The sequence below is a fragment of the Pinus tabuliformis genome, chromosome 9 (assembly GCF_031772625.1).
Source record: "Pinus tabuliformis cultivar Carrire ecotype Pingquan chromosome 9, CPIR1, whole genome shotgun sequence".
NCBI lineage: Eukaryota > Viridiplantae > Streptophyta > Pinopsida > Pinales > Pinaceae > Pinus > Pinus tabuliformis.
The window spans coordinates 994,460,425-994,474,052 of NC_142307.1; the positions used below are offsets into that span (position 1 = coordinate 994,460,425).

Below are 13,628 nucleotides of genomic sequence, written 5' to 3' on the forward strand. Positions count from 1 at the left end.
TCAATTTTGATACAGATTGGATTGCCATGCAGTACCATATTCTTCTACAGTTCGTTACAGTAAGGTTGGAAAATTGTAAAAGGAAGGTGACTTAGCAAAGGCTTTGATGATGTCAACATCATAAGAAGGCCAACATTTCGCTTTGATGTCTTGGAATAGCCAACCATCAAACATGACCTGTAACAGATTTCGAGTCGAGTTGTTTGATCTGCCTTCATTAGATGCCAGATAGTGGCAGGGCCATTGAATTATGAATATTTTTCCCATATGCACCAAACATAATTTACAGGCTAATATAAGAAAAGAATGCACAAGTGCCAGTGTAGGATGTAAAAAAGCTTATCGCATAATTTTTCCAGATTGTCCAAACTAACTACTAGCACCTTTCTTATTGATGTTTACCATTTTATAGAGTATCATTCAAAAGCATTATTGGCCATCACAAACTTCCAACATACAATTTTATGATAGAGTATGAATGTTTACATAGGAACCATTTGTATCAGCCTAGAGGTCTTACTTCGCTGCCATGGCCATTTGTTGTCGCTTCAGAAAATATAGCACTTTCATCAGGGTCATAGCAGCAGCTTCATTATTCATGTTATGATGCTCTCTTTCCAAGACATCCTTTTCTTGCTCAAAATCTCTGTGTAATCAGTCAGAAAAGAAAGTATCTAGAGCTCTTTAAAGGAAGCAGTTTTGCCAGATGATTATCAGAGAAAAAAATTATTTGTATTTCAGGTCCATATTAACCAAACTACAGATCAAATCTTTACCTGCATCCATTTTTTTCGCTGATCCGCTGATTCCTAACCTACCAACAAACAAGGTAATAAGACTATTTATTTTGTATAGATAGCTGAATTCAAAATTTTCTTTTAACTTTTTTTACTTTCATTAAAATATAAAATAGCAACAAATAGCTATTGTTAAATAGTACCAGTGATAGGGCTTTTAAGGGGCAGAGATGCTTGTTTCACCAAGGAAACCAAATCGAGAAGAGCCCTGACAAGTTGCAGAAATTATATTTAAACAAAAGAAAAACAAATCAGAATTGCTTTAATGTTTTTGTGTTCAAGTCAATATAATGGTAAATATTCAATTATTTAAAAAGAATTAAAATGTATGTAAAAGATGAGAAATAGGCAGTACTGTTGATACAACAAGGTTGTACATTTTTTCATGATAATTCCCAGTTTTTGCATCTTGCTCGAGTCTTGTAGTTACAAAAATTGCATCAGACCATTGACAAGTTCCGTTATTGATGGAAACTCTTCCTGTATTGCTTATGATTTTACCTGTCTCTAATGATATCAGGGATATGCTCAAACTTGTCATATCCCGGTTCTGGTACCTGAAATGAGCAGGACAATATATGTTCATTGTAGTTTTCAACTATGAAGAAACTGTAGAAGGCTGATCAACACAATGCTAGTTCAAAGTTAATAGAAGTTAACATAGATGCATCCATTCCTCTAGGTATCCTGAATAATCAAGATAATGTAGCAAAACGATCTTGATGACTTGGGTCATGCTCCAAATTGCCTTATTACAAGAAGACAGACGTTAATTAGTTCACCTGTGCTCTAAGAATAGGGTAAACTCAGATTGTACAGGATTGTGCTCTAAGGATAGGGTAAACCCTAATTTTACAAGATTGGCACCATTGCAATCAAAGGTCAGCTGTTCTGCTATATTTTCATCTAATATGGTTTTCTCAGGCATGTTCCTGACTTTGTAAATTACTGTTATTTCTTTTAAATGAATCTATGAAACCAGCACGTACAACCCGTTGCAAGCCAGCTATTTAGTGCTGGATAATTCCAGTTGCCTACAGTTGTGTAGAGCAAATCCACCGTTTCAACCAAGTGACATGAACATTATCCAGTCGATACCCCATCTAAATTGAACTCATTTTCCGAAATCCCCATCCCATCCTGTTGCTGCACAATTACATAGCCCGAAAGATATATTTGTTAGCAAGAAAGTGAATAGGACAGAACATAGACCTAGAATGTTTAAATGATAAAACCATCAATCACCAGCAGAAGCATCAGCAGCATACTCTTCTTGTTTTTAGCATGTACCACATTCATTCACAACAAGGTCATTGAAAATATTCTTACAACACAATTCATTCTGATAAGTGAACAAATGTATGCATGTTATAATTGTAGCCGCACAAATTAGGAGGTGCGCATACAAAAATGTATGCTGGTGCATAATTTTGTGTCCAATAAACTTCAATTTATTGTTTTCACAAAAGAAAACAGCCTGACCCAATGCATTCATAGCATACGTTTGCTTCCCAGAAACTTGATGTTTAATTATAATTATTCATAGCATACCTTTGCTTCCCAGAAATAAAGGTCTGTATGACACAAGGCAGTATAATGCACTTTGATTCTCACTTCCATTGCCTGTGGAGGAGCCACTTCCACTTCTTCAATCTTCAGAAGCTCCCCTGCACCCCATGCAACAGCAGCTATAACAAAAGTACAAATCAAAATATATCAGATTTCAAGAAGCATAAATTGCACACATACAGTTTGCATAAATCCAGCTTAACGCTGAATATTGAAAGTAGAATATGAGATTTATTCTAGACAGGAAAAATGAAATTAGAGTATACTTATTACAAGAAAATCAGCATAGAATCAGGATAGATTCACTTATAAGAGAGAAAGGAGGACTTAAGAGCTTTAAATCAGGATTTATGATGGGTATCTATCAATATAACAAAATGTTATGCATAAGAGACCATCTAACTGGGATCTCCCCATCTGTAGTTGGTTTCTTTTGCCAATATCAATGCCTTTTGGTTGTTTTGTACTGATTAAAAAGGGTAACTCATCTGTGTCCACACAATTAATTTAACCTTTCAAATTAAATAACATCTGCCACAAATATGTGTAGTCTCCTAATTTATAATAACCATTCCAGTCCTGTTAGAATTGGCTCTGGCCGAGAATGGTACTTACCTGTTTCCCCTCGAAAGCTTTTGGAAAACTCAGGTCGTGGAATATGCACTTGTCTGAAATGATATCAGACAAGGCACTCACGTCCTTCTTGTTTATTGCCACAAAGAATTCCGTCACCACGGGCATAGCCGAGAGCACCTCTGGGTGTTGTTCTTCTGCAGAGGATTTGATCTCAGTATCACCACTCTTTGAATCCGATTGCAGAACCGAGGCCCTCTGTGTGTGCTGTTGTTCTCCAGGGAATTCGATCTCAGAATCACCACTCTTTGAATCGAATTGCATAGGCGAGACCACATCTGGTTGTTGTTTATCTGCAAACGATTTAATTTCAGTATCGCTACTCTTTGAATCCAATTGCGTAACCGAGACCATCTCTGGGTATTGTTGTTCTCCGGAGGATTCGATCTCAGGATCAGCACTCTTGGAAGCCGACTGTTTATCCAAGACTGCCTCTGGATGTTGTTTTTCTGTGGAGGATTTAATCTCAATATTACCATTCTTTGGATCCAATTGCACAGCTGAGACCACCACTGGGTGTTTCTCGGAGGATTTGATCTCAGCTTCACCACTCTTTGAATCCGATTGCATAGCCGAGATCACCTCTGGTTGTTGTTCCGAGGAGGGTTTAATCTCACTATCACCACTCTTTGGATCTAATTGCACAGCCGAGATCACCTCTGGGTGTCGTATGGAGGATTTGATCTCATCGTCACCACTCTTTGAAACCGATTGCATAGCCAAGATCACTTCTGCTTGTTGTTGTTCTGCAGAGGGTTTAATCTCAGTATCACGACTCTTGGTAGCCGATTGCATAGCTGAGACCACCTCTGGGTGTTGTATGGAGGATTTGATCTCATCGTCGCCACTCTTTGAAACCGATTGCATAGCCAAGATCACTTCTGCTTCTTGTTGTTCTGCAGAGGGTTTAATCTCAGTATCACGACTCTTGGTAGCCGATTGCATAGCCGAGACCACCTCTGGGTGTTGCTGTTCTCCGGGGGATTCCATCCCAAAATCAGTACTCTTTGAAACCGATTCAATAGCCAAGACCACCTCTGGGTGTTGCTGTTCTCCGGGGGATTCGATCCCAAAATCAGTAATCTTTGAATCCGATTCAATAGCCAAGACCACCTCTGGGTGTTGTTTTTCTGCAAAGGATTTAATCTCAATATTACCAATATTTGAATCTGATTGCATAGCCGAGGCCACTTCTGGCTGTTGTCGGGAGGGTTTGATCTCCACGTCAACACTCTTTGAATCCGATGGCACAGCCGACTCTACCGCTGGATGTTGTTGTTCTCCAGAGGATTCGATCTCAGAATCAGCCCCCTTTGAAGCCGATTGCATAGCTGAGACCACCTCTGGGTTTTGTTCTTCTGCGGAATATTTGAACTCAGCATCACCATTCTTTGAAGCCAATTTCGTATCTGAGACCAGCTCTGGTTTTTGTTGCTCTGCCGGGGAATCGATCTCAACATCACCACCCTTTGAAGCCGATGCCGAAGCCGAGACCTCTTCTGTGTCTTCTTGTTCTTCGGGGGATCTGACCTCAGCACCACCGCCCTTTGAAGGCGCCGTCTCGTAAGCAATTTTGATCCCGCGACGTCTCGCACTCACGAACTTATGCGCTCGAGGCACCGCATTTAACCGGAAACGGGCATTGGCAAATGAAGGTACCCGCGCAAGGGAATAAGCATAATGCTGCGACTTGTAACGGCCGGTAAAGAACTCTCCACGTGTCAGCACATAACGCGATTGCAGAACTCTCCACGTGTCAGCACGAGGAACAAAGGGACGACGAAAGTCTTTGGTGTCAGCACGAGGAACAAAGGGAACACGAAAGTCTGTTTCAAAGGAAGGCCTATCAGCCTAAATATAGCTATTTCAGATGTTGCCGTGGCCAACTGCTTAAAGAAGGAAAAAATAGGATTTTATGGCAAGTCCCTTCTAGCATGGCGGAATGAAGCCCTGGATAACAACAAAGTAGCAAAATTCATAGCAATCAAGCTACCAAGAAAATCAAGGTCTTGTCAATTCTAATCTGAATGAATCAACCTCGTGACTAACATACTCCATGCCCAAAAGTAAATTAGATGCATACCGGTTTTATGCCCTATTGGCAATGTTGTTTAAAAGGCCAATCCAAGCCTTCATAAAGGCTTCACTAGAAATTTCATGAGTACTCTGGATATACTAATGACACAGACGCAGAGGATGCAGACCAATCTTTTCAATAATCTATGTTGCATTCATAGTATCTGGAAAACAACATCACATAGTTCATCCTTATTCAGCATCCGGTGAAATTTATCTCTAGCTTCAACTATATCGGTCTCTATCATTGCTGTCAACTAGACGCAGATTATTCTGGAAGTAATGTCTCCAAAGCGGTCGGATTTGTTGTTGCTTCCACGATTACTCGATATAATTCTTGTAACAACCCTGGTTGAATACAAAAAAACGTCCTCACAGCTATGCAGAAACCTCCAAATCGTTGTGCAACCAACATTTTCCACACTTTAATTAACATGCAGAATAAAAGAACACTTAGAACTGGAGCATGGCAGCGAATAAGGCATGAATGTATATGTTGGACTATATTAAGGAACAACAGCACTGTCTACACAGAACTGTATTACAGCGCTCCTCTAATACATCTACCTCATTCAGTGGTATCCATCTTCTTCACTCTGGGATTCACTGTCAATTTCTCCTATGATTGACGGTCAAACCCTTCCAACACTCTAGACCTATAACTATGGCTCCATTCTTGGATCTCTGTAGATCTCAACACAATATCACATTCACACAGACATTATACATTTTAATCAAGATTGAACCAGGATCCAGTCTTAACAATTTAACCACATAGGATTCTTACTCAACAAACCAATTCGATAAATACACAAATCAACCCAAGCATCCCACATAAACTTGGAATTGAGTTTTATATTCACAAGCAATATTTACAGTATCGAATCTCTTCTCTGCCTGAATTTATATATCAATGGCCTCTTCAACTCTATTGAGTATTCCCCTATTCCTACCAAATATCTTCTATATATATTTTTTTCGCCTCTCTAATGCCTTCGAGACTTATAATTCATATACAAATAAACTCCTGAATCTCAATTTAGTTCAAATCCAAACATTACTCCTAAAATATTATCCTAGATCCAAAATATATTCAAGTACTCCTAAGCTTTCTATAGGATCCTAAAATGACTCAACAAGACTCCTACATTCCCATTCTAAATCTACCACTATGGTCCAAATTCGATTACATCTAATCTTTACTCATTTCTTTCTAAACTACCTCTTAAAACATATGAAAATAAATATTTACAATGACAAGTCCCATTTGGACAAATGTTAAGACCCAAGCTTGAGTTATACATTGGTTTTGGCCTGTGAGAAAAATGCTCCTGCATGAGACTCCCAAAGTAGAAAACCTTCATGATCTCCTGATTATGTAATTTCAGATGCTGATGAAAAGCTCTAGGGTCCCAAACTTTTGTCTGCAGCCTTTCATAAGCTCTGATGTACCTTACTGCTGCCATTATCCTTAATGCTTCCTTCTTTGTTGTTGATGTTGTCTTTTGCATTCCTCGAGGTTTCCACACTTTACACTGTAGCTTTCCTTTTTCGTTTCCTACAACATTCTTCTCAGTCAACAAGTCTAACAAACTAATTGTTAGCTTTTTCTTGTTGTGTGTTCCTTTGAAATGCTTCACCATTAATTTCCATAGCTTTTCAATTTCTTTATCCACTTCATCCTCCAGCTGACAAATACTATACATTTGTAACTGAACTTTTTCTTTTATAAAAATTTCAAAATTTTTATCTTCTTCAAGTTTAACTTTAACATGCTGCTAGTTACCTTCACTTTGAAGTTGTTGGATTCTTACTACCAACCTTACATCCATATCCTCTTGTTTCTTGTAAACTTTTAGCTCATCTCCAAACAACCTCTGTTCAATATCTTTGATCACAACATCATACTCATTAATGCTATTCACTGTACCTACAAACAAACTATTGGTTTGTAAATTAAAACATTATTTTGTCTCCATGACTACTAGAGACTCTCTTCTACTGTCAGGTACTGTTGTAACCATTTCTTTTCTATTGTCACATTCTCCTGGCAACTTTTCGAGCAATGCAATCTCCTCTTCATATTTAGCAAGCATTTTATCACAATTCTCTTCATTTCCAGATTCATCCTTTATATGGTCACTATTGTTCAGTGATTTTTCTTCAATCTAATTGTCTTCCATAGACGATTCTGTTTTAGTTATCTCCATAGAAATAAGTTTATGTTCTCTCCTTACACTTTCAAAAAGAAATACTTCATCAACTCCATGTTGTGTAAGAGTGTTTAAGAACTTTCCTTCTTTGGCACTTATAATCCCTGTATTTATACACCAATTGTTAGTTTTAAAAATGTAAGGCTGAACAACCTCAATTGATGTTTCACATATCAGCCCTTCAGGCTCAACTTCATCTCCTTCTTCCACAAGGAATTATCCCTATTTTGTAACAGCTCCAAATATCAATTCATCAATGAGTTCTTTCTACTGTAATAGGTCAATGTTTTCCTCATTCAAGAGGCATCCGCCATCATACTTTGCTTCAGAATTTTTGTATTCTGAGGGGTACTCTTCATCCTTCTTTTCTTCTAGACTTTAATCAATTTTTATGACAGCTTCAAAAGACTGCCCATCCTGTGCAAAGCCTGCAAGCACATCAAAACTATTAAATTAAAAAATATAAGGCTTTATCACCTTTTCTACTACCTTTTTCCACATTTCCTCATGCTCCCATGAACTATCCCAATAGTTCATGAGATCTTTAACTGATCTCCATTCTTCATATTCACCCAAAACTTCACCCTGTTCTGCTTCATAAATGGAAACTTCCATCTCCAACTCATCTTCTCTGAGTTTTTCCACTAGCCACTTTACTTGCCTCTATTGTAGCCTTTTATGTAACTCAAGCCACTTCACTGTCTTTTTCCTCAAGATCCACCCTTGTCTTTGGTTTTCCTCTAGTAACATCCTTGGTACATCGAGTTGTTATTTTAACTCAGCCATCTCTTTGTCAAGCTCCTCTTGAGTCATCTGTTTCCTGTAGATTTCTTTAGCACCCTTCTTCTTCATCTTGTATCCTTCTTTTGAGCCTTCCACATGACATTCCATAGTCATCTTTTCTTCTCATAAACTTTTCCTTGTTCACTAAACCTCTACAATAGAAAGTATATTCCAACCTGTTATAATTACCTCACCAAGCCATCTCCTTTGGACTTGGATTGCTGTCAACTTCAAAGATTCTTTCTAGAACCTTCTTTTGAGCTTACCTTCTCCTCAAGCTTCTTTTATCTTTCCAACCTCAGCTGGAAAATCACAGCTTCCTTGTTGTAAAGTTCCTCCTCTGTGTGATCTTTTGTACCTGCAACCAATCAACTTCCTACTGAGTTGATCTCTTACCAAGCTTCTCCTCTACTTGGTTTCCAAGTCCTCTCTTTCTCAAAATTTGTATTGAGCACTCCTGCTCTCCTCTCTAGTTGTTGTACTTACTTCTTTTAAAGATTATTCTATTCCTGATTATTCAAAGCCTTGGCTAGAATAAGGTCCTGCTATACTCCAAGAACTTCCAAAAGTTCTTCCTACAGTCTTACTACTATAGTCTTGTGCCAAACTTTTCACTCATTCAATTGTTGCTAATCATTAAACAAACTTTCATACCTCTTTAATCAATTTGCTGCTTGGCTGGCTTGTTCTCTGCAAACTTCTCTTGTGTCATGCTTATAAGCCATGATCCATTGTCACATCAACAAATATCTCAGGTTCTGAACTACCATGCTTCAACTGCATACTCTTTCAATATATAGCTGCTGCCACCTGTATTCAACATAAAATCATCAGACACACTGCTAGAATTATTCCTCATCTATCTTTTATGTTACAGTTTCCAGGTTCTGTTGTCCAGTTCTACTCCCAAAGTAGAAAACAATCACAGTCTACCAGCTATGATCACTTTGTAAGAACAAATCCACTTCCTCTATTACTATTTTGTACACAAGAATCAACCACTAATACTGCTAATGATGGCCGACATGGTTCTCAACTATCACAACTGAGGACTTCAACACCAAATCCTTTCAGAAGTCTTCGAAAAGAAACCTCCAACTTCATATGAAGTTCCGCTTCCAATTTCAGTAGCTCCTTTCTCTCGACTGATGCAAGTCTTCTCACCTTCCTTGACTGGTACCTGCACAAAATATAAAGGCCAAACGCTTACCAATTCTCAGCATACTCGCACCTTCTTCCATTGCACATAGAATCCCTTCTACTCTGATACCAAATGATGCAGCCATATGGCTGCAACTACCCAAATAATACAGACCTAAGAATAGTCTTCTCATATCCCAGGATTAACTCTGATTATAGTGCGCTCTGAATTGAAAACACACCCGGATGGGTTCATAAAACTTCTTTTTGACCTTTTAAAAGCCACTCCGCATATACAAGCCAAATATCTCATGAGTTCTTCAAGCAATCCACCTTGTTCTAGACCTCAAAAAATATAGATATAGTTATTTCAGATGTTTTCATGGCCAACTTCTTAAAGAGGGAAAAAACAAGGCCTCTATATAAGTATTTTATGGTGAGCCCCCTCTAACATGGCGGAATGAAGCCCCAAATAACAACAAAGTTGATAAATTCATAGCAATCAAGCTACCAAGAAAATCAAGATCTTGTCAATTGTAATCTGAAGGAATCGACCTCATGACTAATATACTCCATGCCCAAAAAGAAATTAGATGCATACCAGTTTTATGCCTTATTGGCAATGTTGTTTAAAAGCCAATCCAAGCCTTCATAAAGGCTTCACTAAAAATTGCATGAGTACTCTGGATATATTAATGATGCAGAGGCAGAGGATGTAGACCAAGCTTTTCAGTAATCTCTATTGCATTCATAGGATCTGGAAAAAAACATCACATAAATCATCCTTATTCAGTATCCGGTGAAATTTATCTCTAGATTCAACTATATGGTCTCTATCATTGCTGTCAACTACAAATATTAGACCCAGAGTATTATAGAAGTAATGTCTCCAAATTAGTTGGATTTGTTGTTGCTTCTATGATTTCTCGATATGGTTGTTGTAAAAACCCTGTTGACTACAAAAAACCATCCTCGTAGCTATGCAGAAACCTCCAAATCGTTGTGCAGCCAACATTTTCCACACTTAAATTAACACACAGAATAAAAGAACACTTAGAACTGGAGCACGATAACAAAGAAGGTGGGAATGTATATGTTGGACTATATTAAGGAACAACAGTACTGTCTATGTAGAATTGTATATGCAGAATTGTATTACAACGCGCCTCTCATACATCTACCTCATTCAATGTTCTCGATCTTCTTCGCTCTCAGATTAACTCTCGATTTCTCCTATGATTGACAGTCGGCCTCTTCCAACACTCCAGACATATAACTATGGCTCCATTCTTGGATATCTGTAGATCTCAACACAATATCACATTCACACAGACATTATACATTTTAATCAATATTGAACCAGGATCCACTATTAACAATTTAACCACAAAGGATTGTTACTCAACAAACCAATTCGATAAATACACAAATCAACCCAAGCATCCCACATAAACTCGGAATTGATTTTTTATATTCGCAAGCAATATTTACAGTAATGAATCTCTTCTTGGACTGATTTTCTATATCAGTGGCCTCTTCAACTCTACTGAGTATTCCCCTATTCCTATCGATTATCTTCTATATATATATATATATATATTTTGCCTTTCTAATGCATTTGAGCTTTATAATTCATATACAAATAAACTCCTGAACCTCAATTTAATTCAAATCCAAACATTACTCCTAAAATATTATCCTAGATCCAAAATATCTTCAAGATCTCCTAAGATTTCTACAGATCCTAAATGACTCAACAAGACTCCTAGAATCCCATTCTAAATCTACCACTATGGTCCAATACATCTGATCTTTACTCATTTGTTTCTAAACTACCTCTTAAAACTTAGGAAAATAAATATTTACAATGACAAGTCCCATTTGGACAAATTTCAAGACCCAGGCTTGAGTTATATGTTGGTTTTGGCCCGAGAGAAAAATGCTCTTGCATCATAGGAGATAACCACAAAAGTAGTTGATTATTCTTTCTATTCATAGAAATTCATCTGGGAATTGAAAATTTCTTCATTTAATCTAAAGAATGACTAGAAAAATGGGATTAGAAGAGTAAGTTTAGCCATTCCATCTATTAATGGTAAATTATCTAGAAATTACACCTAACCTCACCTATTTGACCATGCAAGTTAGGTAGAGTGACAAGAGAATGTAACATCTATTGGCATTATGATGCATGTGTTGTACTTGATGGAAACACACTTGTAGCATAACAACTCACTTATATATGGTAACTAGATGAATCTACAGAAGAAATATCAGATGTGATAGTGGCAGTTGTGTTTACAGATGTGACAAAATGCAAGGCAGTTCAAAGGAATCTGCTTAGAAGTAATGTACAATGGAAAATCACATTATAACAGGTCTATTCAGAGGGAACAAAGTAATGGTACAAAAGAATAGGATGAAGGAACAAAGGACTACAGATTAGAATCAAGAAGTTGAAGAAAAAAGACATTTCAAGGTATGTTAAGTTGTATACGTGGTTTCACTATACAAAAAGAGCATATACACGTGGGCTAATGGAACAGAAGAAGCATATACATATGCACGCACTTTCATAGAAGGAAAAGCGCATATGGGATGGAAAATCAAGGCTTTGGTCCAAGGTATCTTTGGACCATGACACTGACCCTAGGTATTTAGTCCGAGGTATTCGGTCTGTGGTATTTGATGCAAGGTATTGGTCCTAAGTGGATTCGGTCCATGGTATTGAGAAAGGCCAAAAACTATAGAAAGAAGAGAGGATCATAAGGCCAGATGTTCAAGTGAATAAGATTCTAAGGAACACTTATATCTGAAGTATATTGATGTTGTAGAGTTATGTTTGGGACTAGATCTGAAATATTTATGTGCACCTTGAGTTCAATATTGGATCAAGATCATGAGACCTGAAATGACTTATTCTTAAATGATTTGACATTGGTTGAGGCTAGATCTGATGTTTTGCATCTGTTTTATTCGTTATATATCATGATCTGGGTTTGTTTGAAGTCTGGAATTGTAGCAAGGTTTGGAGTCAATATTTGCAGATATGTATGCAGGTTCGTCTTGGCAAAAGAGCGTATACACGCAAGTTCTGTTCTTTCAAGTAACGTATCCAAAATGAAATCTTGATGTTCAAGGATGACTGATCTGTTAGATAAGTGTTGTTGTTTTATTGTTGTCTTTCAATGAAGTCTTCTTAGATTTGAATGAATAAGGAGTTTGACATTTGATAGATTGATTGTACAAGTGAGAAGAAGTGATCTATGTTGCTGCCTGTGTAAAGCTCTGTAAGTTGACAGTAGATGTTCAATATATTGCTGGTTGGTACAGACTTGATTCAGAAGTTTATGCTTGCAGTAGCTTTGGAGGTATACGTAGGTTTGATTAATGGAAGTAGTGTATACACACAGTTTGGGTTCAACCAAGTAGCGTATACAACCTGATGCATGGTTTCTAAGGTTACTGCTGGTTTTGAATGATGATGCAAGTTATGGGTTTTTAATGCTTTGTTTGATCTGGACTAAGGATGCATCTATGTGCTTGATGGGGGGTGAGAACAAATGATGGATCAAGATCATGAGACCTAAAATAAATTATTATTATATGGTTTGATCATGGATAATCTAGATTTGAATGCTAACACGTGATTTACATTGTAAATGTTCTGATCTGGGTATGACTGAAGTCTGGAATAGTTGTGATGTTTCAAGTTAGCATTTGCAGATCTGTACGCTGGTTCGCTTTGGTAAAAGTGTGTATACACGCTGGTTCGGCACATCAAAGTAGTGTATACATTATGAAATATGATGGTTGAAGTTTCAGTTTGTTCTAGTTGTTAATACAGAGTTTTGAGTTATGCCTTGTGTTCTATTGACTATGTTCTGGTGACAGTGGTCTGAATGTTTAGATTGATTGATTGTGATTTGCTTCATTGATGATGGGTTTTGAGTGATTGATTCAGTTGTGGTTGATTCAGAGATTGATGATTGAGTTTCAATGGTTGGTTGATGCAGATATATTTGATGGTTGTATTGTAGTGGTGATTGATTATGAGCTTCAATGATATTGATGGGTCCAGTATGAAAATTTGATGAAACGTGGCCTTTAGATTGTGGTGTTGTGTTCCAAGAGTATCCAGTCTGAAAATTTATGAAACGTGGTCCCTGGAGGGAGAGAGAAGGTCATAGCCTTCTGTAGGTCAGCGCCTAAGTACTAGTAAACATATCGGCCAGTAAAAGGGCAAAGGGGTTAGAGCTCCCTTCTAGTAGTAGCTAGAAAACGAGTGAAGGATGGAGCCTTCTATAGGTCGGCGCCTACGTACTAGTAAAAAAATTGGCTAGTACAAGAGCTAAGGGGTTATAGCTCCCTTCCAGTAGAAGCTAGAGAACATGAGAAGGTTTTAGCCTTCTGCAGG

The 13,628-nt window shown here is 37.6% G+C and overlaps 1 protein-coding gene across 1 annotated transcript in view; it reads right to left on the reverse strand.

Moving 5' to 3' along the window:
• Positions 1-323: 323 nt before the first annotated feature.
• LOC149152070 (uncharacterized) overlaps positions 324-13,628 on the reverse strand; it is a 136,906-nt gene continuing 123,601 nt past the window's right edge. Inside the window, exons 7-16 of the mRNA XM_089443364.1 lie at positions 9,115-9,251; positions 7,331-7,392; positions 7,117-7,243; positions 6,862-7,005; positions 2,982-4,825; positions 2,349-2,485; positions 1,175-1,943; positions 941-1,005; positions 777-814; positions 324-646 (exon numbers count right to left, since the gene is read on the reverse strand). Coding sequence (XP_089299490.1) covers positions 2,453-2,485; positions 2,982-4,825; positions 6,862-7,005; positions 7,117-7,243; positions 7,331-7,392; positions 9,115-9,251 — 2,347 coding nt within the window. The 3' untranslated portion in view covers positions 324-646; positions 777-814; positions 941-1,005; positions 1,175-1,943; positions 2,349-2,452. The remainder of the gene's footprint in view (positions 647-776; positions 815-940; positions 1,006-1,174; positions 1,944-2,348; positions 2,486-2,981; positions 4,826-6,861; positions 7,006-7,116; positions 7,244-7,330; positions 7,393-9,114; positions 9,252-13,628) is intronic.